The sequence below is a fragment of the Anomaloglossus baeobatrachus genome, chromosome 5 (genome assembly GCF_048569485.1).
Source record: "Anomaloglossus baeobatrachus isolate aAnoBae1 chromosome 5, aAnoBae1.hap1, whole genome shotgun sequence".
In the NCBI taxonomy this organism is placed as follows: Eukaryota; Metazoa; Chordata; class Amphibia; order Anura; family Aromobatidae; genus Anomaloglossus; species Anomaloglossus baeobatrachus.
The window spans coordinates 308445842-308469036 of record NC_134357.1 but is presented as its reverse complement, the minus strand read 5'-3'; the positions used below and the strand labels follow the sequence as shown (position 1 = coordinate 308469036).

General features: G+C 39.9%; 1 protein-coding gene across 2 annotated transcripts in view; it reads left to right on the top strand.

Moving 5' to 3' along the window:
* Positions 1–12787, top strand: part of CBX8 (chromobox 8) — a 29291-nt gene extending 16504 nt beyond the window's left edge. The window contains exons 2-5 of one of the 2 annotated variants that reach the window (XM_075349705.1): positions 1613–1656; positions 5504–5569; positions 5654–5741; positions 9558–12787. In XM_075349705.1, the coding sequence (XP_075205820.1) occupies positions 1613–1656; positions 5504–5569; positions 5654–5741; positions 9558–10364 (1005 nt within the window). In that variant the 3' untranslated portion in view covers positions 10365–12787. The remainder of the gene's footprint in view (positions 1–1612; positions 1657–5503; positions 5570–5653; positions 5742–9557) is intronic. The other variant, XM_075349707.1, reaches the window with a different exon arrangement.
* Positions 12788–23195: the final 10408 nt, after the last annotated feature.

Genomic DNA, 23195 nt, shown 5'->3' with positions numbered 1-23195 from the left:
TTCCGCGGCGGATTTGGTGCAGATTTTGATCCGGAAAAATCTGCAACATGTCAATTATTGTTGCGGATTTTGATCCGGATTTTGGCTTCAGAATTGGGAAAAAAAAAAATCCGCGGCAATTCCACGGTAAATCCGTGGCAAATCCGCACCTTTGAAAAGGTGCGGATTTTGCGGGAAAGCCGCGGATTTTCATGCAGAAAAATCCGCAGCAACGTTCTACCGTGGACACATAGCCTTCGGGGTTAAAAAAAAAATCAGAAGGTCGTCCAAAACATTTTGCACCATTTTCTGAAACCCATAGCATTCTCATTTTTCGGGATATGGGGCTCAGTGATGGCTTATTTCTTTCGTCTCGAGCTGATAATTTTAATGGTACTGTTTTTGCACAGATGCTACATCTTGATCACCTGCTATTGCATTTTGTGCAATATTTGCGGCGACCAAAAAACGTAATTTTGGCATTTGCATCGTTTTGCTGCTACACCGTTTACTGATCAGATTGATTTTGATAGATCTAACATTTCTAAACGCAGCGATACGAAATGTGTGTATATTTTATTTTTTTAACCCTTTAATTTTCAATAGAGGTGACTGGAGTGGTGATTTGAACTGTTAGGTTTTTTTTTTTTTTTTTATTATTATTTTACTATTACCCCTAGGGGACTACAAGGATCAGCAGTCTGATCGCTCACTCATTTCTGTTGATTACAGCTACACAGCCTTGATCACCAGAAATACTCACCTCTTGTTACTGGCAGCACTCTAAAACAGGAAGTGAGTCATGATAGCTACAGGAGTCATCACCATGGCTACCATGGCAACCATCGGCTCACAGTGATCACGTCACAGCGCCACCAATGGGGCCAGATAAGCGAAGATTTACCGCGGCGGGGATTTAAATCGCTCTGTCACTTTTTGACAGTGCAATTTAAGGGGTTAACAGGTGGATAGCAGCCGCCGGTGATTATAACTATATGGCTAGGACGTACCCTTAAAGCCCGCAGTCATTAAGGGGTTAACAGATGTAAACAGAATTAGAGGGACCCCATTGATTATGGGATCACTTCAAGTCTATGGGTTCACTTTTCGTGGGAGCGCTGTTCTTGTTTCCTATAGGCAGGGGATGAGCGGAGGTTGAGTGCGCACAGCTGTACGCCAGTGAAGACTGCTATACAGTGTCTCACTCTCTGGATTGCTGTTTGGATACCAGGGATTAACAATTCTTCTTGTAAAGATGATCTGTCACTAGGTCAAGACTGTTAAATCAGGAAAATATCACAAGCAAAACTAAAAACAAATAAATTAAAAAAAATTATATATATATAAATATGTAACTTATTCAAAACTATTGACTTGCATGTTTTATTTCAGTAGTGGGGTTTTTTTGGTTTTTTTCATCAACGTGAATGATTGCAACCCCAGATCCCTACGGGTGTAGTTTGCTAGTAAACCTTGTGTAGCCTAATGTTGGTATGTCAAAACTCTTCCACCTACAACACTATTAAAATGTTATACAATTTTATATAGCAGTAGAGCATTTTTCATATTGTGCATATTTTTTTTAATTACTTTTCTCTGTTTAAGTGATTACCTTTTTTGTTTGTCCTCCCAGGGTCGAATGGAATATTTGGTGAAGTGGAAAGGCTGGTCTCAGAAGTAAGTGAACAAGAATAAGCAATTACCCTTGTTAGACTCCTAAATTCTAACAATGAGGGGTTCAGTGTCCCTTGTATCAATGTAACTAACCCTGACGATACTTCTAATTAAGAGTTAAATTATTAATTTATAGTGGGGTGTGGATCTAATGTCTGTGCTGCCAATTCTAAATAAGAAACGTGATTCCTCCATACACATTAACACACTGTGAAAACTACTCTTGTGCATCCATATATTCAATTTGCATCAGCAGAACGTTTTGGGTTGTGTTTTTTTTTTTTTTTTTTTTTTTTTTTTATATTATTTATTATTATTATTATTATTATTATTATTATTATTATTATTATTATTATAAAATTAAGACCTGTTTTCACTACAAGTGTGAGCCAAGCCTGAGATGCAAAGCACCATCTAAGGCCGGTTTCACACATCCGGCTTTTCGCCAGTTTCGGCGCAAGCAGTACAGTGTGTTCAGTACAATAGCAGCGCGACAAGCACCGGTCACATGCTGTCATGTGACCGGAGCATGTGACCCGTAAGTTGCCGCGCTGCCATTGTACTGTATACGCTGTACTGGCATGCGCCAAATCCGGCAAACCAGTGAAAAGCCGGATGTGTGAACCTAGCCTAAAAAAGATCAGTTCCGTATGTACAAGGTCAGAGTTCATTCATGTTACTATACATGGAATTATTTTGCAAACTTGATAAATATCCTCCTAAGGCTGTGTGCGCACTTTGCGTCGTCCTAGTTGCAGTTCAAAACGCATATTTTGGCAGAAATTGCTTTTGCCAAAGTTGCTTTTCACCATCAAAACGCGGTAAATACGCGTGCGTATTTAGCTGCGTTTTTAGCGCTTTTTACTTGCTTTTTCATTGCCTAAAGTCAGATGCGTTTTGAACAGAGACACTACTAAATAAAGTTTTAACATACAAACACTATGAAAAAAGGGGGAAAAAAAGAAAAGACCTAATTATTTAAATCATAATAAAAATAGTTATAGTTAATGAAATTTATAGCGGTTTTATACTATTTTTGCCAAAATTATCAATTATTAAATAATTTTCTTTATTTTAATTGTCGGACTGTGTGTGTGTGTGTGTGTGTGTAAAGGGACATATTATTCCATTATTTTGAAGTCAGAAAAACATGCGTTTATGTAGTCCAAAACGCATGCTTTCTGCAGCTAAAAAGCAGGTAAAATGCTGGAATTTTGATTGATGGTTGTTGCTTTTTGCAACTTCTCATAGACTTCAATGTTAGCAAAACGCAGCCCAAATGACAAAAACAATTCACATGTTCCTTCTTTGAACGCATGGGTTTTGCCACAAATCATGCAAATTAAACGCTGCGTTTGGAAACGCAAAGTGCGAACTAGAAATCCACAATTTCCATAGACTTTGCTGGAAAATCAAAACGCATGCCTTTTGGCATGAAAACGCTGCAGTTTAAAACTGACCTGAAAAGCAGCTGAAACGCAGGTGAAAATGGAAAGTGCGGACATAGCCTAAGAACAGTTTCACACATCCATGAAACGTAGGCTGTGTTTTGATCTCAAAGCCCAACAACTACAGGTCTCCTGTTCTGAGTTAAGGTGGCTTTACACACTGCAACATCGCAAACGACATCGCTGTAACGTCACCGGTTTTGTGACGTAATAGCGACCTCCCCAGCGACATTGCAGTGTGTGAAACACATCAGCGACCTGGCCCCCGCTGTGAAGTTGTGATCGCTACAAATCGTTCAGGACCATTCTTTGGTCCTTTGTTTCCCGCTGTGCAGCAAAGTTTTAGTGTGTAAAGGGGACTTTACAGCGACTTCGTTAGCGACTTCCCTTTCAAAAAGCTGCTTTACAACGTCCCCAATGACTAGCTAGGTCGTTCTGCAGGTCCGGATCGCTGTTGCGTCATTGGCCAGGTTTGCCTGTTTGACAGCTCACCAGAGACTTTGTAGCGATTCCGGCCAGGTTGGGATCGCTGGTGGGATCGCTAGAAAGTTTCAGTGTGTAAAGGGGCCTTTAGTAAGGTAGCCCAGGGCTGGAGATCCACCGGTTTTGCCAGGTAATGCAATCAGAGCACAGTTTGTGTATCATGGATGTGTGAAATTGGTCTTGGACTTTGCATAATGATTAGATGTGCAGCTTTCATGTCTTCAGATAACAATGAGAGAGGATATGTGCTTTGTTCCATTTAAAGGGAATCTGTCAGCTATCTAAGCTGAAGACTGCATACTGCAAGGGTTAATACATAGGATTCAGTGATGCCTGTCTTGTCACAGTTCGATCTGTTATGATTGCAGGACTACTATGTCATGCGCACTGCAGTCAAGCACGTCCCCTCCTCTGACACCTCAATGTCTATGTACAATCTCTATTGAGTGTCTGGTGTGGGCAAGGACAGCTCTACCAGCTCTGCTATATGGCTAAATCTAAACATTCTAATTGTGTCAGAACAGCTGAAACCAGTAATTTCAGTGATACATTATTGGATTCAGATTCTCTTTGCCTACATTATGTTCCTCTCAGATGAGGAAGCAAAAACCTGCTGACCGATTCCCTTTTTAACTGGGGTAACAAGTCTTACCGCCACAGTAAGGCCGGAGTCACACTTAAGAGGCTCTTGCAAGTCTTGCATCACATCACCCGACATGGCCTGCAGCTCTCCGGACAGGAGCATCTCAGCTGCATAGCAATACATGCAGCTGACCCGCTCCTGTCAGGAGAGTGTGTGGCCATGTTGGGTGATACGATGTGAGACTCGCGCGAGTCTCTCGCAAGTGTGACTCCAGCCTTATTAGAAGAGATACAAGATGTGGAAAACGCAAACAGAGCACTTCATTCTGATCTCTGATATGTGCTGCACCCATGAACACTATTTGTATCTTGGTATTAAATAAAGGCTTAAATTAAGGGGGGAGAAGGTTTTCAGTCACTCTGTGACTGCTGTATCATGACTGCATGCAGTGTGTACACTGTAAGGCTATGTGCCCATGGGACAGCGTACCCGCGGATTTTGCCGCATGTTTGTCCACAGGTTTCCCGCAGCTGATCCCCGGAATCCGCAGCTATCCATTGCTGCGGGATTCAAGCATTTTTGTTGTGGTAAACCTGCATGACATGTGCGGAAATGCCTGCAGACGTCCTGCCCTCTATCTCCATAGTGGAAAGGCGGGATTTCCGCATGAATAAATGACATGCAGTTACGTGTGACTGCGGGATATCCGCAGCATATTCTGCAGCCAGACATACCGCAGCATTGATACTGCACTCCCCATGTCCATAGGATAACACGGGGAGTGTCTGTACCTGCAGAAACCCGCGGATTTATCTGGAAAATCAAGATAAATGAGCAGGTTTTCCACAGCAAAATCCTCGGGTACAGAGTCCCGTGGGCACATGGCCTAATGATGCAGCAGTATGCACAGAATGACTGGAGACTTTGTCCCAAGCCTGGACAACATCTTAAAGTGCTCAAACAGTGTCATGGCAGCAGGGTGACTCAGTGGTTAGCACTGAAGCCTGACAACACTGGGATCCTGGGTTTAAATCCCACCAAGGACCACATCTGCAATGAGTTTTTTTTTATGTTCTCCTCGTGTTTGCATGGGTTTCCTTCCGCACTCCAAAGACATACTGATTGGGCTCACAATCTACATTCCCTATGAGGACAGTGATGATGATGATTGATGATGATGATGATGATGATGATGTCGTCTGTAAAGCGCTGTGGAATATGATGGCGCCATATAAGCAAGCATAATAAATGTCATGGTTAGGCCAAGGCTTTGTGTTTTTTATTTATTATTATTATTATTATTATTATTATTATTATTATATATATATTTTCCCAGATACAGCACATGGGAACCTGAGGAAAACATCTTGGATGCTAGATTAGTTGCAGCTTTTGAGGACAGGTAAAGTAGTATTTTATTTATTTTTTTTTTTATTTTTCTGTCCTTCATTTTTAATAATGTGCTTAAGGTTTGTGACACAAACAGGGTATTTATCTCTTACCACAGAGAGCGAGAAAGAGAATTGTATGGGCCAAAAAAAAGAGGTCCCAAGCCGAAGACTTTCCTTCTTAAGGTAACAATATTCTTAATTCATGTTCCTACTGACACTGACTTTAACTTCTTCATGACTGGGCTACTTTCCATTTCTTTGTTATAGTTTTTTTTTCTGCACCTTTTTTTTATTTTTTTTTTTGCCCCATTAAAAATAGAAAAAAGTGTAGGATCACCATGTTCAGAAAAGTCTGATCTATCAAAATATAAAACTAATTAACCCAATTGGTAAATGCTGTGTTAAAAATAAATCTATTATATAAAGCTCAATGTATGTATGTATGTATGTCCGCTAAAGGAATCCACACCGTAGCATTTACAATCATGAAATTTTGCACAGACGCCTCATGTGACCCAGGGAACGTCGTAGACTATGTTTTGACAGAAAAATGTAACCCCGTGCTTTACAGTTAGTCTCTAAAATCCTGCCGCCATTAAACTGAATGGAGGTGGGAGCTATAGGTTATTAATAGCAACTGACAGTGGTTGCTATAGGAACAAAATAAACTGTTAGTATAAGAAGCTTATGTGAGAGGTTATGATGTCGATGGAGAGATGGATAGAGAGACAGATGGGGAAAGAGACAGCCCTGGAAAGAGACAGCCCTGGAAAGAGACAGCCCTGGAAAGAGACAGCCCTGGAAAGAGACAGCCCTGGAAAGAGACAGACGGAAAAGAGACAGCCCAAGACAGACGGAAAAGAGACAGCCCAAGACAGACACATAGAGACAGAGATAGAAATAGTCAGACAGAGACATAGGCACAGACAGACAACCTCAGAGACAGACAGACAGCGACACACAGACAGAGACTGGGAGAGAGACAGAGAGAAAGTTACTATCCCGGGCAATGCCGGGTACTACAGCTAGTAAATAAATAAAAGAAAATTCAAGTGCCAAAAGTAATTGTTTTTTACCACTGCGTTATCACAAAAAATGCTGTAATGATAATGCAACTGCCATAGTAATTTTGGCATTCTTGAACATGTAATTGATTTGGGATAGATATGATAGTATCAATAAAAACAATGTCTCACCCTGCAAACAATAAGCCATGAAACCGCTCCATTGACCGAAAAAATGAAAACGTTATGGGCCTCAGAAAATGGAATCACAACCCCCAATTTTTATTTATTTTTTTTTTTGCAAACTTCATAACAAAAACATACAAACTAAGGCTATGTGCGCACGTTGCGTACAGTCACTGCAGAAATTTCTGCAGCGATCTGAAGAGCACACGCGCGCTTAAGATCGCTGCAGAAATGTCCGTAGTGAGCGCCGATTCCATGCGCTCTGCCTGCAGCTCCTGCCATAGACAGAGCAGGAGCTGCCGGCAAAGCGCAGGAAAGAAGTGACATGTCACTTCTTTTTACGCAGCGCTTCGGCAGTAGCCGAAGCGCTGCGCTCTTAAACGCCACGTGCGCACGGCCCCTGCACAGTCTCCATAGACAGTGCAGGGGACGCAGGACGCATGCAGTTACGCTGCGCTACAAAGCTAGTAGTAGTAACTGCATGTATTTGCGCAACGTGCGCACATAGCCTTAATCCTAAAAAAAAAAAACTGGATATGTTTAGCTGTAATCATACTGATGAGGAGAATCTTATTGCGAGGTCAATTTTTACCACAAAATTCGAAATGTAAAAACAATTCCCAAAAATCCATGTCAGAGTTGCGTGTTTGTGTTTTTTTTTTTTTGTTTTTTTTTTTTGTTTCCCCCCACCCACAATTTTTCCCCACTTGGCATTTTTTAGTTCACTGCGGTAAAATTAATGGTGTCATTCAAAAGTACAACTTTGTCACACAAAAAAACAAGCCCTCATAGGTCTATGTGGGCAGAAAAATTCAAGGTTTGGCTCCGTGAAGAAGGGGAGGAAAAACTGAAAACGAAAAAACAGAAATTGGCCGTGTCGCAAAGGGATTAATAAAAAAAAAAAACGCTTGCCCAGTGAAAACAATTTATCACCAAACTATGGGATAGGTGACAATTTACTGATCAGTGTGGACCAATAGTTTGAACCTGCACCAATCGGCTGAATAGGGAATTTTTATCCACAATGGGGCACTTTTACCCCCGTTACAGAATGCATTAGCAGATTAAATGCCTGACCACCGCTCTGTTCATTTTCTATAGGGCTGCTGGAGAAAGCAACAGTCAGCAGCCCCCTAGAGAATTAATGGAGTGGCAGATGAGCATGCGCACGGGCACTCCATTCTAATGGATAAAAATACCTAGTTCGGTGCATTTCCAAACTGTCAGTAAATTTAACAGGAAAAGATCAAAATATGGGTAGAGTACAGAAAGTGGGCTCACAAAATTCTCAAACCCTTATAAAAATATAAATTTTATTAATAATCATTAAAAGAACCCCATAGACACACAAACAATTAACAACAGGGTCAGATAACCCCTAAAATGGTTGAAGGGAATGTATCGTCAGAAAAAAAAAAAATTCAATAATTGAAAAAATGTAAAGTAATAATATTTTAATGTTTTGTTTAAATATTTTTTTTTTTTTTTAATTGAGCAAAATATAAAAAAAAAATTAAAGTTTAATATTTTCCACTGTTAAACACTAGGGGGAGCAGCTTCTGAAATCCTACAGAAATTCCACTGTATAAAAAGCTCGCATTAGCTGCAGTAAAGTGGGCAGGATCTGCTCTCCCCCTTTTGTTAGCAACAGGTTTAATTTGTAAAAGAGAGTCTCTCTTACACATCAGAGTATCATTAAAGGCACCTCGCAACACCGTATCAGGATATCCCCTCTGACGGAACCTGCTTCTTAAACCCCTTGCCTGGGTAAAGAAGTCTTTCTCCTGAGAACAGTTGCACCTGATGCGCAAATACTGTCCCTTGGATATACCTTTACTGAGGGGGGAAGGATGGAAACTATCCCACCTCAGGAAACTGTTGGTGGACGTTGGTTTGCGGTATGTTTTACACACAAGGGAACCACACTCGTCAATGGAAAAGGAGATATCCAAAAATGATAGTGTTTCCCAACTGTCACACTACTACTGATCAAAAAGTTATCAGCTATCAGCAGAACAGCTTGTGCTCTTTATCCCACATATGCATGTATGGACAACTTAATAGGGTTGTTCAACAGTGAAATTGTTGAGAAGCAGTATCCTGTTTAGAAGTCATAGGACTACAGCAGTAGTCCGGTGACTAGAATAGCGCATCGGAAATTAAATGTCTCTGCTAGCCACTTGACCTCTACAAACATACTGCAGCTGTCCTGTGATTTCCAAACCGAGGAGATTCTGCTTCAAGAGCTGCCGTAGACCTCTGATGGGATCATTCTTGGGTCTGCAGGGGCACTGGAAGGTACGTATGCTTCCATTATTTAACACCATCCATACCTTTTTGAAATGAAAAAGTCACTGTCGGACAAACTTTTTAGCGCATCTGTTGTGTGCAAAGAACATATGCTATTTAGAGGCACTCTTAGGGAACAAGGGAGGTCTTGGTTAGACCTCTAAAATTGTTAATATGAGCCTACTAGCATTCAGTCATAGCGGCGTGCCTAGAGTGGTCTCAGTTACCTATAGAGACTGAAAGTCGGTGGCTCCGGGGAGAAAGCATTCATTTCCTCCTTCCCGTTAGCCACGCCATTCGGTAAGGTGGCCAGATGGCATTGGAACTATATTAACCTGCATATTGACCCCATACATGCAGGCTAATTGCGTTTGAGACAGGTTTCTTTGCATTACAAATACAAATTACATATATTTGCAATTTTGCCTTAATTACAGTATGAATGTAAATATTACCATGCATTTCAGCATGTAGTGAATTATGTACCACCTCAGAGTTAAGCACTATCTTCTTTTTACAGGCACAGGCCAAAGCCAATGCGAAGACGTATGAATTCCGCAGTGAGTCTGCGCGAGGTTTACGCGTTCCATATCCAGTTCATCCTTCTCAAGACATGCAGTCTAAGTCCAGAGAAGGTTTGAGAAGTGTTCCTTCCTCTTCCCAGGAGAGTAGTGAAACTACTCAAGTTACCCTCTTTAAAGAAAGGTTGGGAAGTTCAGATATCCGAGAACATTATCCTTTAAAGATTAAAAAGAAAAGAAGTCATCATGCGAAACTCCTTCACAAGGCCAATGTTCAGACCTTGAGAATGCCACCTGCCAATCACACAAGTCAGACTGAGCAAATAAATAACTCTGCCAAAGCAGAGGATTCTGGACCACTAGAGTATCATTCCACACATGGTGTCATACAGATTGCGAGGCGTCAAAACTCCTCCGATTTGGGATCTTCAAGTAAGATTGAACATTGCTTCATATCTAAAGAACATGGTCTCGGAAAGTCAAGTACCGACACCTCTTTACATAGGACAAAGAACAAGGGTGACCTCTTCAAAGATGCTGTCATCCCTAGAACTAAGATCAACTCTGAATGCCAGGAACAGGTGTCTAACTTCTACAGTGAAGCACTAATAAAACGTGGGAGGAAGCCTTCTCTTATTGCCCGGATTCCTGTAGCCAGGATTTTTGGAGAGCCGGAAGAAGAACCATGGAGGCCTCGAGTAGACAACTTGGAGAAAGTAGTAGTGACAGATGTGACTTCTAATTTTCTGACTGTGACTATAAAAGAAAGCAACACAGACCAAGGCTTTTTTAAGGATAAACGATAAGTATTTGTATATAGTATGCGAGTAAACACATTGCTTAATTTCCTGTTCATGTTTTATGTTTTGGTGATTTAAAAAATCTATATATTTTGTTCCAAATAAAGTATTCACTTTTTTTTTTTTTTTTTTTTTCCCCACGCATCCATCCAAAATTTGGGTCAGATATCCTTGAGTTCCATTGCACGCCTGTTTCTACTTGTGTTTTTATTTATTTGTTATTGTACAAATACAATAATGAACATGATTTATGCACCCTGTCATCTTTGCGGCACCAGGCATAGTTCGGTTTATACAACTATAGCAAATAAAACAATTCACAAGCAAACCAAATGTATAAAGGGCCCAATTCTTCCAGTGTTTTTGCCAGAATTCTGGCATGAAATGCCTTGAAATATGGCAACATTTTTGGCAAAACCAAAAGTCGCTACATTTTTGGACACTTTTTTTTTTTTTTTTTTTTTAGTATTTTACACGATTCTCAGTCAGCTCCACTAACTTTTAGAAAATCGGTTGCAGCTGTTTCAGGACAGGGCGTTGTCAGTCGTGCCCAACTAATTCATGATAATTAACGCCATTAAAGTACATTACAATAGAAATGTACTTCTGTAAAAGTAGTGGTGGCGCATTTCAGTTGACGTCGCAAATTCATTAGAGTGGCTGTCCACTAATTGGACAATGCCTTTTGTAGAGTGTTTCCCCCTTTTTAAAATAACAACACTAATATTGTCTTCCTGCGGTGTCAGCACTCGTTCTCCCTGGGCTTATGTGACATAACCCAGTCAGCACTGGCTTCACGATCTCCGGTTTGTCTCTGGATGTATCAAACATCAAGAGGAAGTGAGCTGACAGTTGGAGCTGTGGTTTCCACTTGATGTTCAATTGGCCCAAAATCAAGGCAGGGACAGTGAAGCCAACGCTGACTGGGCTCAGGGCGTGATGTAACAACGTCACGTGAGCCCCTGCAGAGCTAATACTGACAAGGCTGGAATGACGCTGGAGGGGGTGTAAGGCCGGAGTCACACTTGCAAGTGCCTCGCGTGTAACTCGTGCGAGTTTCTCATTGCATCACCCGTCACGACCACACACTCTCCGGACAAGAGGGTCTGCGCTGCATAGAGATATATGCAACCGACCTGCACCTGTCCGGAGAGTGTGAGTCCGTGCCAGATGATTCAACGAGAGACTCGCACGAGTTACATGCGAGGCACTCGCAAGTCTGACTCCGGCCTAAGTGTTTTCATTTTAACAGGGGAAAACACAGCTTAAAGGGGTTGTCCAATACTCAAACATTCCCTTCTCAGTCTAAGAATCTCTTCTAATGAACTGTGCAGTGCACTAAGGTGCACCAAATTTATTAAGACTGTTGTGCAAAAAGCCAGTCTTGATGAACAGGCCCCAAAATTTTTTTTTTTTCAAAAAGTTTTAGAGGGATATTTTTATCTTTTACATGCAACATTATTATTAAAGTCTCCAAACATCCCATTTAAGGTACCCATGCAAATTCTGCTGACAGTTATTTTTTCCAATTTCCCCATACAAATGAATGCTCCAAGCATCCATTAGATCTTTTTAGTGAAGAGGGGGATAAAGCTGTTGCTAGGAACTCTGGAATCGGCTTTTCTGCCATGCAAAAGTATCTGGCCCAACAAAGTAAGTTGGTCTATCTAAAGTCTTCATCCGATTGAAGAGTCGGGAGGCCTTGTTATATATGGTCTCCCACCGAATCAGCTCCACTTCCCCACCCCCTACAACAAACATGTAGGGCATCTGTCATTCAACCATCAATTGTTTTCAATAGTTATGAACAGACTTATTCCTTATACTCAAGAAAGAAGAAAAATACAAAGTATTTTAGATATCCCGGTCCCTTGGGAGAGGATACATTATAAATTATTAGTAGAGCTAAATAATAATGTCCTTATTTTATGGTACCTATCCCCATTGATGTATTCACCCAGAAGAAAAGCTCTTTCTGTTTTTCCGTTTTCTTTTTGCACTTTATACTTTTTAAAAGTTTTGTGAAGTTCCTTTTCTGTGACACATTAGAGTTCCTACAGCTGATGCTTTGCATATGCAAATAGTGATGTCATTTAATTCTCCTATAAAAGTCATGTACAGAATGTTTGCAAAAATACCTATGTGTAATTCTTGACTTGGTCATTTTTTTTGTTTTTTTTCTATTAGTGTTTTACACCTGTATAAATGTAACCATATAGATATTATACATATAGAAGCTAATTATTAAATCATTATTACACTTTGACTGCAATGATGTGCAATGAGCAATTCTAATACTAGCTGTGAAATCGGGTATCTACAAAAAACATTAACTTTTAAAAGAAATACAGAGATTATGTCTTTTTACACTACATCGTTATTGTTTTTATATTTGTACAGTTGCTTATTAAAAGGAAACTAAACAGTCAGTCTATTCTATCTTCATCTGTTGCCTCGGAGCAGCCATATTGGGCTAGGAAGAGGCGAACTATAAAGACAACTAGGATGGCTTCAAAAAGAAGTGATGCTGTTACTACTAAGGTCATAACGGCAGAACGTTTTCTGGATTCCATGTCATTCTGGTAAAGCATCCAAGCTCGTTTGAGGGTTGTTGTTTTTATTGTTTTACACTCTCCATCCAATGTGTATCTATGTCTTACACAGCTCTCCCATTGAAAAAGACATGCACCCTCAGAAGAGATGAATTGGTATAGCTTCCGCTATGTAAGGTAGATTTTGGCACAAGTACTAATCACATTTTTTTTTAATTCATTTTTTTTTTCCTAATCCTTTAAAACTGGAGTTCTACCTGATGACAAGTACAAAATCTGACTCCTTTTAACGAGGTTGTCCACTACTTAAAGATTTGATGACCTCTCCTTAGAAGAGGTCATCAATGTCTGATCAGCTGGCGTCTGACACCAGCACCCCCGCCAATCAGCTAGTCATGGCAGCAGGTGGCCTTATATCCTCAGTTATGGAGCTGCTTCTGATAACTTCTGTTGCGGGTACTGCACATCTGCCTCCCATTGATTTTGAATGGGAGGCGATGTGCAGTATGTGGCCACTATCAGAAGACTGGGCATTTCCGCATACCTGCTGCCGGCACGGACTACAGCAAATCGGTGGGGGTGCCCGCGGCCAATCAGACATTGTTGACCTGTCCTAAGAATAGGTCATCAGTGTTTACTATGATTAAAGAGGTTATCCACTACTTGAAGTGTTTGCACATGTTTGAACTTAGACCCAATTCTTTAAGGTGGCTGTCCAGCCTTGTCAGAATTTACGAGTTGCAGGGATGACTTAAACATAATAAAATCCAGTCTAATGACATTACAATGTTTAGAGAATGTCATAGGTAGCTTTAGATCTGCCCCTGATGATGCTCCATTCCTGGCACCCGCTGCAGACAATCGCAGGACTTGGACATCATGTGACCAAAGAACTCCTTGTCATCACCACGTGTTCTGGCACAAACCTCCAAAGTGGCCTGCGCTGGATCCACAGTGGTTAGATTAGAGAAGAATAATAAACCTATTTATTTTTTTTATTTTAATGAGATTCTTGATACTAGTAAATTTTATTTCCAGGCTGAACAATCCCTTTTAAGATTGGTATAGATCTTTGTGCTGGTCCAACCCTGAGTTTACACTGATAACATTTGAGGACATTCCCTTTAAACATTATTTCCTATGGCGTGCCCACACACCATCCTAGAAAATTCATCTGCATGTTAGAGTTGGTTTCTAGCTCCTAAAACATTGTATTTGTACTTTCTTAGGTTTTTTTGTTTTGTTTTTCCCGGCTGAGATCTGTTGATAATGTAATATGCTGGTACAAGCTCTAATACATTTTAAATCATGGAGTGTCCAACCTTTTACCGTCACTGGGCCACATTGGAAGAAGAGTTGACTTGGGCCACACAGCTACCTTTGGTAACGTGATCGTGATGTCGACAAAGGACCTTATTTATGTGGAAACTACTGTACACTAATTATGCAAAATTGCTATTATCAGTGCAGTTTATGGGTTGTTTTTTTTTTTTTTTTTAGTTTTGTTTTGTAGACAGGTGCTTTAGCAACTATTTTAACCCACATAATGTTGTGTAGGGGCTTCTTAGGGGGATGGAGGTCCTTGGCAACAAAACCATTAACCTGGTAATGCAGACCTGTTACAACACGTAGTCACACAAAAAAAAAAAAAAACACAAAACCATCTCTTTCAAGTAAGTGTATAATTTTTGTATCCATCCTGTGCCGCATGTGGCCTGCGTGCCACATGTTGAACACCCCTGATTTAAAGGGGACCAACCACCAGGATTTTCATATATAAAAAAAACTAGTGCTATACTGGTGCTATCATGCTGATTCAAACCATACCTTTTAGTTGTGAGATCGGATGTATACTTTCTGAAAGATACGCAAGGAAAGTTTGTGAAATGCATTGTTATTTGATGAGAGGTGCAACAGAATATCTAAGAGGTGGGTCAGGTTTTGCTTGTTAATAACAGAGACAGGCGGAGGAAGGACAGGCAGGCAGACAGAGGTGGGAATAACTAGCAAAAATTGACAAACCTATTAGATATTCCGTTGCACCTCTCATCAAATAACAGTGCATTGCACAAACTTTTCTTGCCTATATTTCAGAAAGTATACATCCGATCTCGCAACTAAAGGTATGTTTAGAATCAGCATGATAGCGCCAGTATAGCACTGGCTTTAGTTTATATGGCAAAATCCTGGTGGTTGGGCCTCTTTAAACAATTGTTTCATAGAACAATATACAATGTGCAGATTGTGGTTTTTTTTTTTTCTCCTGTTACAAAATTCTCTCAGCTCCATGTTTTCTCCCTTGTGCCTTTATAGATTAATTATACACTAGAATGCTTAACCTTTGTTCTGAAGATCCACACTACCAGGAAGTTACACAACCATAGGAAGGCTTTATCTTATGACTCATTTGAATCATTTTCAAATCAACATTCCTGAAATGTTTTTAATGGGGTTGCTCAGTAGTTATAATGAAAATGGGAGATGTTACGTTATATACTTTTTATTTTTTGCTTCCATTTGCCTCTTTTAGTGCTACTGCTAATCTATGCTACTAGGGTAAGCTCTGGACATAATCAGCCTGTTCCATCTGTTGGCTCACTATATGGTCCCTTCGTTCTTCTCCTTCAGGAAGAATAATCTTGTCTATATTGCCATGCTGATACCAAGGCTTTGCACCTTCCCTGACAAGATGGCCAGAAAACTATTTCTATTGGCTGTTCTGTAGTGGACAGGATCACTATGCAGAGAACTGGCTTTAGAAAGAGGTGGAGTGAGCAGGCGGGTCGGGTCAACAATCCATCAACCCATAAATCTTTATTTTTATATAGCGCTAACATATTCCGCAGCGCTTTACACTCATCAGGTCGATGTACACATTCCTATATAATTTGACCTTCTAATGGCGGTATACTATTTATGTCTTACTGCCAGAAAAATGATCCAGTGAAGCATTAAGTAATAAGCTAACATTGATATCATGGTCATTGTTTTGATCTATGTTTAATAGTGAGACAATTACTTCAATAAAGTGGGCACTGTTGGTAATTATGAAGACCAATTCACAAAAATAGCCACAAACAACAATAATTACCGCAATTACATGATATTTATTAAATTATTCTCTAAAAAAATGCAGCAAGGAAAATGACAACACAAATAGATCACAGCAATTTTTTTAAACAAAAAATAAAATATCAGTACATATTAAAGTGTAACAAGTATGTAGGTCACTAGATGGCAATATATATCATCTACAGATAATTAGCCCAATTAATTACCGTATTTATTAACAGTTACAAATAAATATCTCAGTATAAAGTTCAAAAGTGTGTCATAAATAAAGTAGCAGCAATGTGCAATGGAAATATATACCAATTTTTTTTTTTTTGTTATTATTCTAGCACCATTATAAAAAATATGCACACAATGTGCAAAAAACGCAATTACCATTAAAGTGCAAAAGTGTAGAATAAATAATTAGCTCAACAGGGCATATGTAAGCTCAAATAAATAACAATTTTTATATAATTATACCTTATCAAAATATAAATAGATAGCAGCCAATTGTGATTGTAAACAATGCCCATTATGCAATATGTGCAAAAGCACACCTATGTAGATTCAGATTCAATGAAATATATAGAGACCTATCATGCTGATAATAGAGGCAGAGAGAATCCCCACTGATGTATAAATAATATAAAGAAAATCAATAGATCATACTAAGATGATTAGCTTAAGCCATCAGAGTAACAGCTGTGCCGGCACCAACTCCCAAAACCTTACGCGCGTTTCGTCGTACCGTCGTACCATAAACTATGAATAAGCCTTAGCCTGGCTGTTTTTGTAGCCTAGTTTTTATTTTCTGTGGACTGTCTGACTGCAGAATCCATTTTTAATGAAGAAATAAAATTTAAGTTTTATTCCATTTTCCTCCATTATGGTTGGATTTCTGTATCGCTGGATGTTACAATTTTTCCTGATCCCTTTAAAGCGGACCAGTCACCAGGTCAAAAATGTCCAGTTTTTGCTCATTTTATTTCTACCTCTCTCCAAAGTAGGACTTGTTTTTTTGTTCTTTTAATTCCAGCATACGGTTCCACAGATACAGTTTAATTTCGGAAATATTTGTACAGTTACACAAGTTTTAGCTATTTAATCAAACATATTTCAGATACAGTTATATAATCAATATTGGGCTTCAAATGCAGATTATCCAATTTAAATTGAGGGTAGTCACAACCTAATGGAGTAAGGGTTTAGGCATTACAGCTCTTTAATTTTCAAGGGACCAAAGGTAATTGGACAATTATATCAAGCTCTTTTATAGGCTGAATGGGCTATTCCCTCTTTAATCCATCTTCAGTTAAGCAGGTCAGAGGTCTGGAGCTGATTCCAGTTGTGCCATTGCATTTGGAAGCTGTTGCTGTGAAACCACAACATGCGGTCAAAGGAGCTCTCAGTGGAAGAGAAACAGTCCATCATTAGGCTGAAAAAAAAAAGAAATGTATCCGTGAGATGACAGAAATGTTAGAAGTGGCCAGATCTAGAGTTTGTTGCATTCTTCAAAAAGAAAAGCTGACTGGTGAGATTAGGAATTCAATAATGCCTGGACATCCGACATCCCAGGAAGGCTGACATTATTACTGGACAGGGTCCGGAATGGGGGACATTATTACTGGAAATGAAAATATAAGGGGATACTCCAGCTCACGCTTCTTCACTCCTGAATCCACCACTGATGCACGGAAGACGCCCTGACCCAGGCGGGAGCAGCAAATTCAAAAGGAGAGATCCAGCGTCTCAAAGAGAATGGAAGACGTTAAAAAATTGAAAACTCTATTGTATCCATTAAAATGTCCAAAAATCAACACACAGGAGGCACATAGAAACAGGGCAGAGGATATGTGCCTCCTGTGTGTTGATTTTTTGGACATTTTAATGGATATAATAAAGTTTTCAATTTTTTAACGTCTTACATTCTTCTTAAGATGCTGGATCCCTCCTTTTGAATTATTACTGGAAAGGGCCCAAAATGGGGAATATTATACTTAAAAATGGCCTAGGATGGAGAACATTATACTAGGAAGAGGCCCAGGATCAGTGGATATTATACCAGGAAGGGGCTGAAGATGAGGGACATTTTTACTGAAATGGGCCCAGAATGAGGGACATTATACCAGTAAGAAGCATAGGATAGGGGATATTATATCAACAAGGGGAACAGGATGAGGCACAGTATACCAGGAAGGTTCTCAAGATGGGGGACATTATAGCAGAAAGAAGCCCAAAATGTGGTATATTAAATCAGAAAATGGTCCAGAATGGGGGACATTATGCCAATAAGGAGCCTGGGGTGGGGAATATTATACCAGGGATGGGGGACATTATGCCAGGATGGAGGACATTATACCAGGAATGAGTCCAGAATGGGGGCATAATATGCGGAAGGAGTCCAGGTTGGAGGATAGTATACAAGGAAGGGGATAAGATGAGGGGGATTAAACCAGGAAGGGGTTCAAAATGGACATTATTAAAGGAAGGGGTCCAGGATGGAAAATATTATTACAGTAAGGGGTCAGAATGGGGGAAATTATGCCAGGAAGGAGCCCAAGATGGAGAACATTATAACAGGAAGGAGTCCAGGATGGAGGACGTAATACCAGAAAGGGGCTCAGGATGCAGAATCTTATATTAGGAAGGACAGAGGATGGGAGAAATTATTACTGATATGGGCCAAGAATGAGGAAAATTATACAAGGAAGGGGGAAATTGTTAGAAGAAGTGGCCAGGATGGAGAATATCATTATATGGAGGGAAAACATATACTGGAGATCAAAATTAGAGAACAACTTATGATCACTTTTTTTTCCAGAAATAATGTAATTTACATTGATCAACATTGGAAGGGGTTTTTTTTGTCAGGGGTACACCATGCCACTAGAACAGTGTTTTACAAAAAATCCAAAGTTTATCAACATAAACCTTTTATTTTGCCCAAACCGTGATGCTCATAATTAGAGAACACCAATGACTATAGCACAGAGAAAGATTATAAGTAAATTTTTTGAAGGTAAAAAAAGTCACCAATCAGTTGGAAGTGTACAGGCCTTTGCTTTGAATGACTTGGGCACATCTGCGTCCACATAGCACTAGTCTCTCACACTGCTCTGGTGTGATTTTGGACCACTCTTCTTCCAGTCTCTTCCACAGTTCTTTGATTGTTATGGGTTTATTGGTCATAACTTTGTCACCAAGGATTTTCCAGAGCTGTTCTACTGGCTTTAGATCAGGTCCCTGTGCTGGCCATTTCATTGGTTCAATGTTTTCCGTTTAAAGGAACGGCTTTAACCGTTTTGCTGTATGAGAGGGGGCATTGTCCTACATGAAAATTGCTGACTGATTGACTGATGAATGCAAGTAAGGAACCACGTGTTGAAGAAGTTTCTGATACACACTTGACTTGCACTCACTCTGCCATGTAGCTGTATGAGAGGACCAACTCCTGCAGAAAACATTCCCCAAACCATGATACTTCCTCCACCACATTTAACTGACTTCTTAACACACTTTGGGTTCAGTTTTTCCCCAGTTTGTTGACGAACATAATGTTTTCCTATCAGACCGAAATAAATTAAACTTGTTATAGTCACTAAAATGAACTTTGGACCACTTCTCCTCGGTCCACACAACATGCTCCTCATCAAAGTTAAGTCTAGCCTTTCTGCTGAGAGGTTTGTTCACTGTAGAGTGGGCTTTCAGTCCAAATGCTCTTAAACGTCGTGACACTGTATGACAAGACAGAGCCTTACCCTGTTCAGTGCTGAAGTGGCAAACAATTCCAACTGCAATCTTGAAACGATTACCCATGGAGATTTTCCACATTATCCTGTCCTCTCTTGCATTTCTCTTTCAAGAGCGACCAGCCTTCTTGGGGGAGTTTGTGATGTTGTAAAGATGCAATATTCTCGAAATCACAGACATATAGGGTCAACCCTTTGGCCTTCATCTGGACAACCTGCTGCCGGTGGGTCTCAGTCACTTTGGAACAACACAAGATTTTTGCAGTCAGTGCAAAGTGGAAAGGTAGGCTGCCAGTTAAATAGGGTTTGTCATATAATTAAGGGAATTAGCACCAAGTGCCAGATTAACACCAATAACTTGTAGGTATCTGAAAGTGTTCTCTGATTTTGATCAGTGTTCTTTTTCATTTATCTCATTTACATTTTTATTATATGCTTTTGAAAAAAAATCAATTCATGAAATAAGCTTAAAATACTGCTAGTTTACTCATGTTAGGATATAAACACATAGGACTACACAATGACCTTAACATTTAGGAAATTTGATCTCCAGTGTATGTCCCCATAGGATTTAGAACACTCCAAGTCCCCATACATGTGACCAACATCCAGGTGAGGGCCAAAGTCCAAATTTTATTATGTACCTGATAGCATTCTCTCCCACCTTCATATGCCTTATTGTTGCATATTTTTCTCCACTCATCAGTACAGGTGAAATACGCTGCAAAAATGATGCAAGAATTGACATGCTGAAGATTTTGAAACATTGCATATTTTCTGCAACAAATATGTGCGGAAAAAAAAACATACCAAAATTGCAATATGTGCACGTAGCCTTAAAATGAATTAGGGGAGAGTTACAGTGACTGATTAATTCATATTTATTGGGCGGTGGAAATTACAATTAATGGGGGGCACAGTGCTGGCCTACCAATTTATATTTTGCATACTGTGTGGTTAATCGTATATTAATGTTGTGGTACAGTTAGGTCCAGAAATATTTGGACAGTGACACAAGTTTTGTTATTTTAGCTGTTTACAAAAACATGTTCAGAAATACAATTATATATATATAATATGAGCTGAAAGTGCACACTCCCAGCTGCAATATGAGAGTTTTCACATCCAAATCAAAGAAAGGGTTTAGGAATCATAGCTCTGTAATGCATAGCCTCCTCTTTTTAAAGGGACCAAAAGTAATTGGACAAGGGACTCTAAGGGCTGCAATTAACTCTGAAGGCGTCTCCCTCGTTAACCTGTAATCAATGAAGTAGTTAAAAGGTCTGGGGTTGATTACAGGTGTGTGGTTTTGCATTTGGAAGCTGTTGCTGTGACCAGACAACATGTGGTCTAAGGAACTCTCAATTGAGGTGAAGCAGAGCATCCTGAGGCTGAAAAAAAAGAAAAAATCCATCAGAGAGATAGCAGACATGCTTGGAGTAGCAAAATCAACAGTCGGGTACATTCTGAGAAAAAAGGAATTGACTGGTGAGCTTGGGAACTCAAAAAGGCCTGGGCGTCCACGGATGACAACAGTGGTGGATGATCGCCGCATACTTTCTTTGGTGAAGAAGAACCCGTTCACAACATCAACTGAAGTCCAGAACACTCTCAGTGAAGTAGGTGTATCTGTCTCTAAGTCAACAGTAAAGAGAAGACTCCATGAAAGTAAATACAAAGGGTTCACATCTAGATGCAAACCATTCATCAATTCCAAAAATAGACAGAGCAGAGTTAAATTTGCAGAAAAACACCTCATGAAGCCAGCTCAGTTCTGGAAAAGTATTCTATGGACAGATGAGACAAAGATCAACCTGTACCAGAATGATGGGAAGAAAAAAGTTTGGAGAAGAAAGGGAACGGCACATGATCCAAGGCACACCACATCCTCTGTAAAACATGGCGGAGGCAACGTGATGGCATGGGCATGCATGGCTTTCAATGGCACTGGGTCACTTGTGTTTATTGATGACATAACAGCAGACAAGAGTAGCCGGATGAATTCTGAAGTGTACCGGGATATACTTTCAGCCCAGATTCAGCCAAATGCCGCAAAGTTGATCAGACGGCGCTTCATAGTACAGATGGACAATGACCCCAAGCATACAGCCAAAGCTACCCAGGAGTTCATGAGTGCAAAAAAGTGGAACATTCTGCAATGGCCAAGTCAATCACCAGATCTTAACCCAATTGAGCATGCATTTCACTTGCTCAAATCCAGACTTAAGACGGAAAGACCCACAAACAAGCAAGACCTGAAGGCTGCGGCTGTAAAGGCCTGGCAAAGCATTAAGAAGGAGGAAACCCAGCTTTTGGTGATGTCCATGGGTTCCAGACTTAAGGCAGTGATTGCCTCCAAAGGATTCGCAACAAAATATTGAAAATAAAAATATTTTGTTTGGGTTTGGTTTATTTGTCCAATTACTTTTGACCTCCTAAAATGTGGAGTGTTTGTAAAGAAATGTGTACAATTCCTACAATTTCTATCAGATATTTTTGTTCAAACCTTCAAATTAAACGTTACAATCTGCACTTGAATTCTGTTGTAGAGGTTTCATTTCAAATCCAATGTGGTGGCATGCAAAGCCCAACTCGCGAAAATTGTGTCACTGTCCAAATATTTCTGGACCTAACTGTACATATTTGGATTTCGGGTGTGCAGCGTCGGGGATTTATTATTCAGAAGACAAATGTATATATACAATATATGTGACCTTGCTATTTTCAAGCCTGTGGTGATGAAGGCAGCAAGAAGAGTTGTGGCTGGAAGATGTCAACATAAATGTCTGAACAGATGGAGAAGAAACAACAAAACGGCTCTAATCAGGAGAGATGTCTGCGGTAAGTCACTGGATGTAAATATTTATTCTTCATCTGTACTGTATGATTTGGAGTAATTCTGTTGTTTATAAAACAACCTCCTATAGGCACAAATTCCAAGTGGTGCCATATTGTTTTATCAGAGGGCACACAGACGCAAAGTTTCAGAGATCCATTCACTTACATATGAAAATCATGGATCTGAGAAAGAGATTTGCGAGACTCGGAGCATTTCCACTTCTGATCCAATTTTGAGGATTAAGAATAGGACATACTCATGTGGTCTGTGTACTCTCTGAGAATAAAATCCGACAGCACACCAACACTTCACACACACACAGGAATGTAACCTTATGTATAGCATAGACCCTTAGTATATAGTGTTATTTCTTGTTGCATATAGCGCAATCCTTAATTACAGTCATGGCCAAAAGTGTTGGGACCCTTGAAATTGTTCAATTGTTCAAAATGAAGTATTTCTCCCAAAGATGTATTGTAATTACACGTTTTGTTATGCACATGTTTATTTCCTTTGTGTGTGCTGGAACAACACAAATAAAAAACAAACAAACAGAAAAAAAGGCAAATTGGACATACCGTATTTTTCGTTTTATAAGACGCACCGGATCGCACCGGATTATAAAACGCCCCCAAATTTAGAG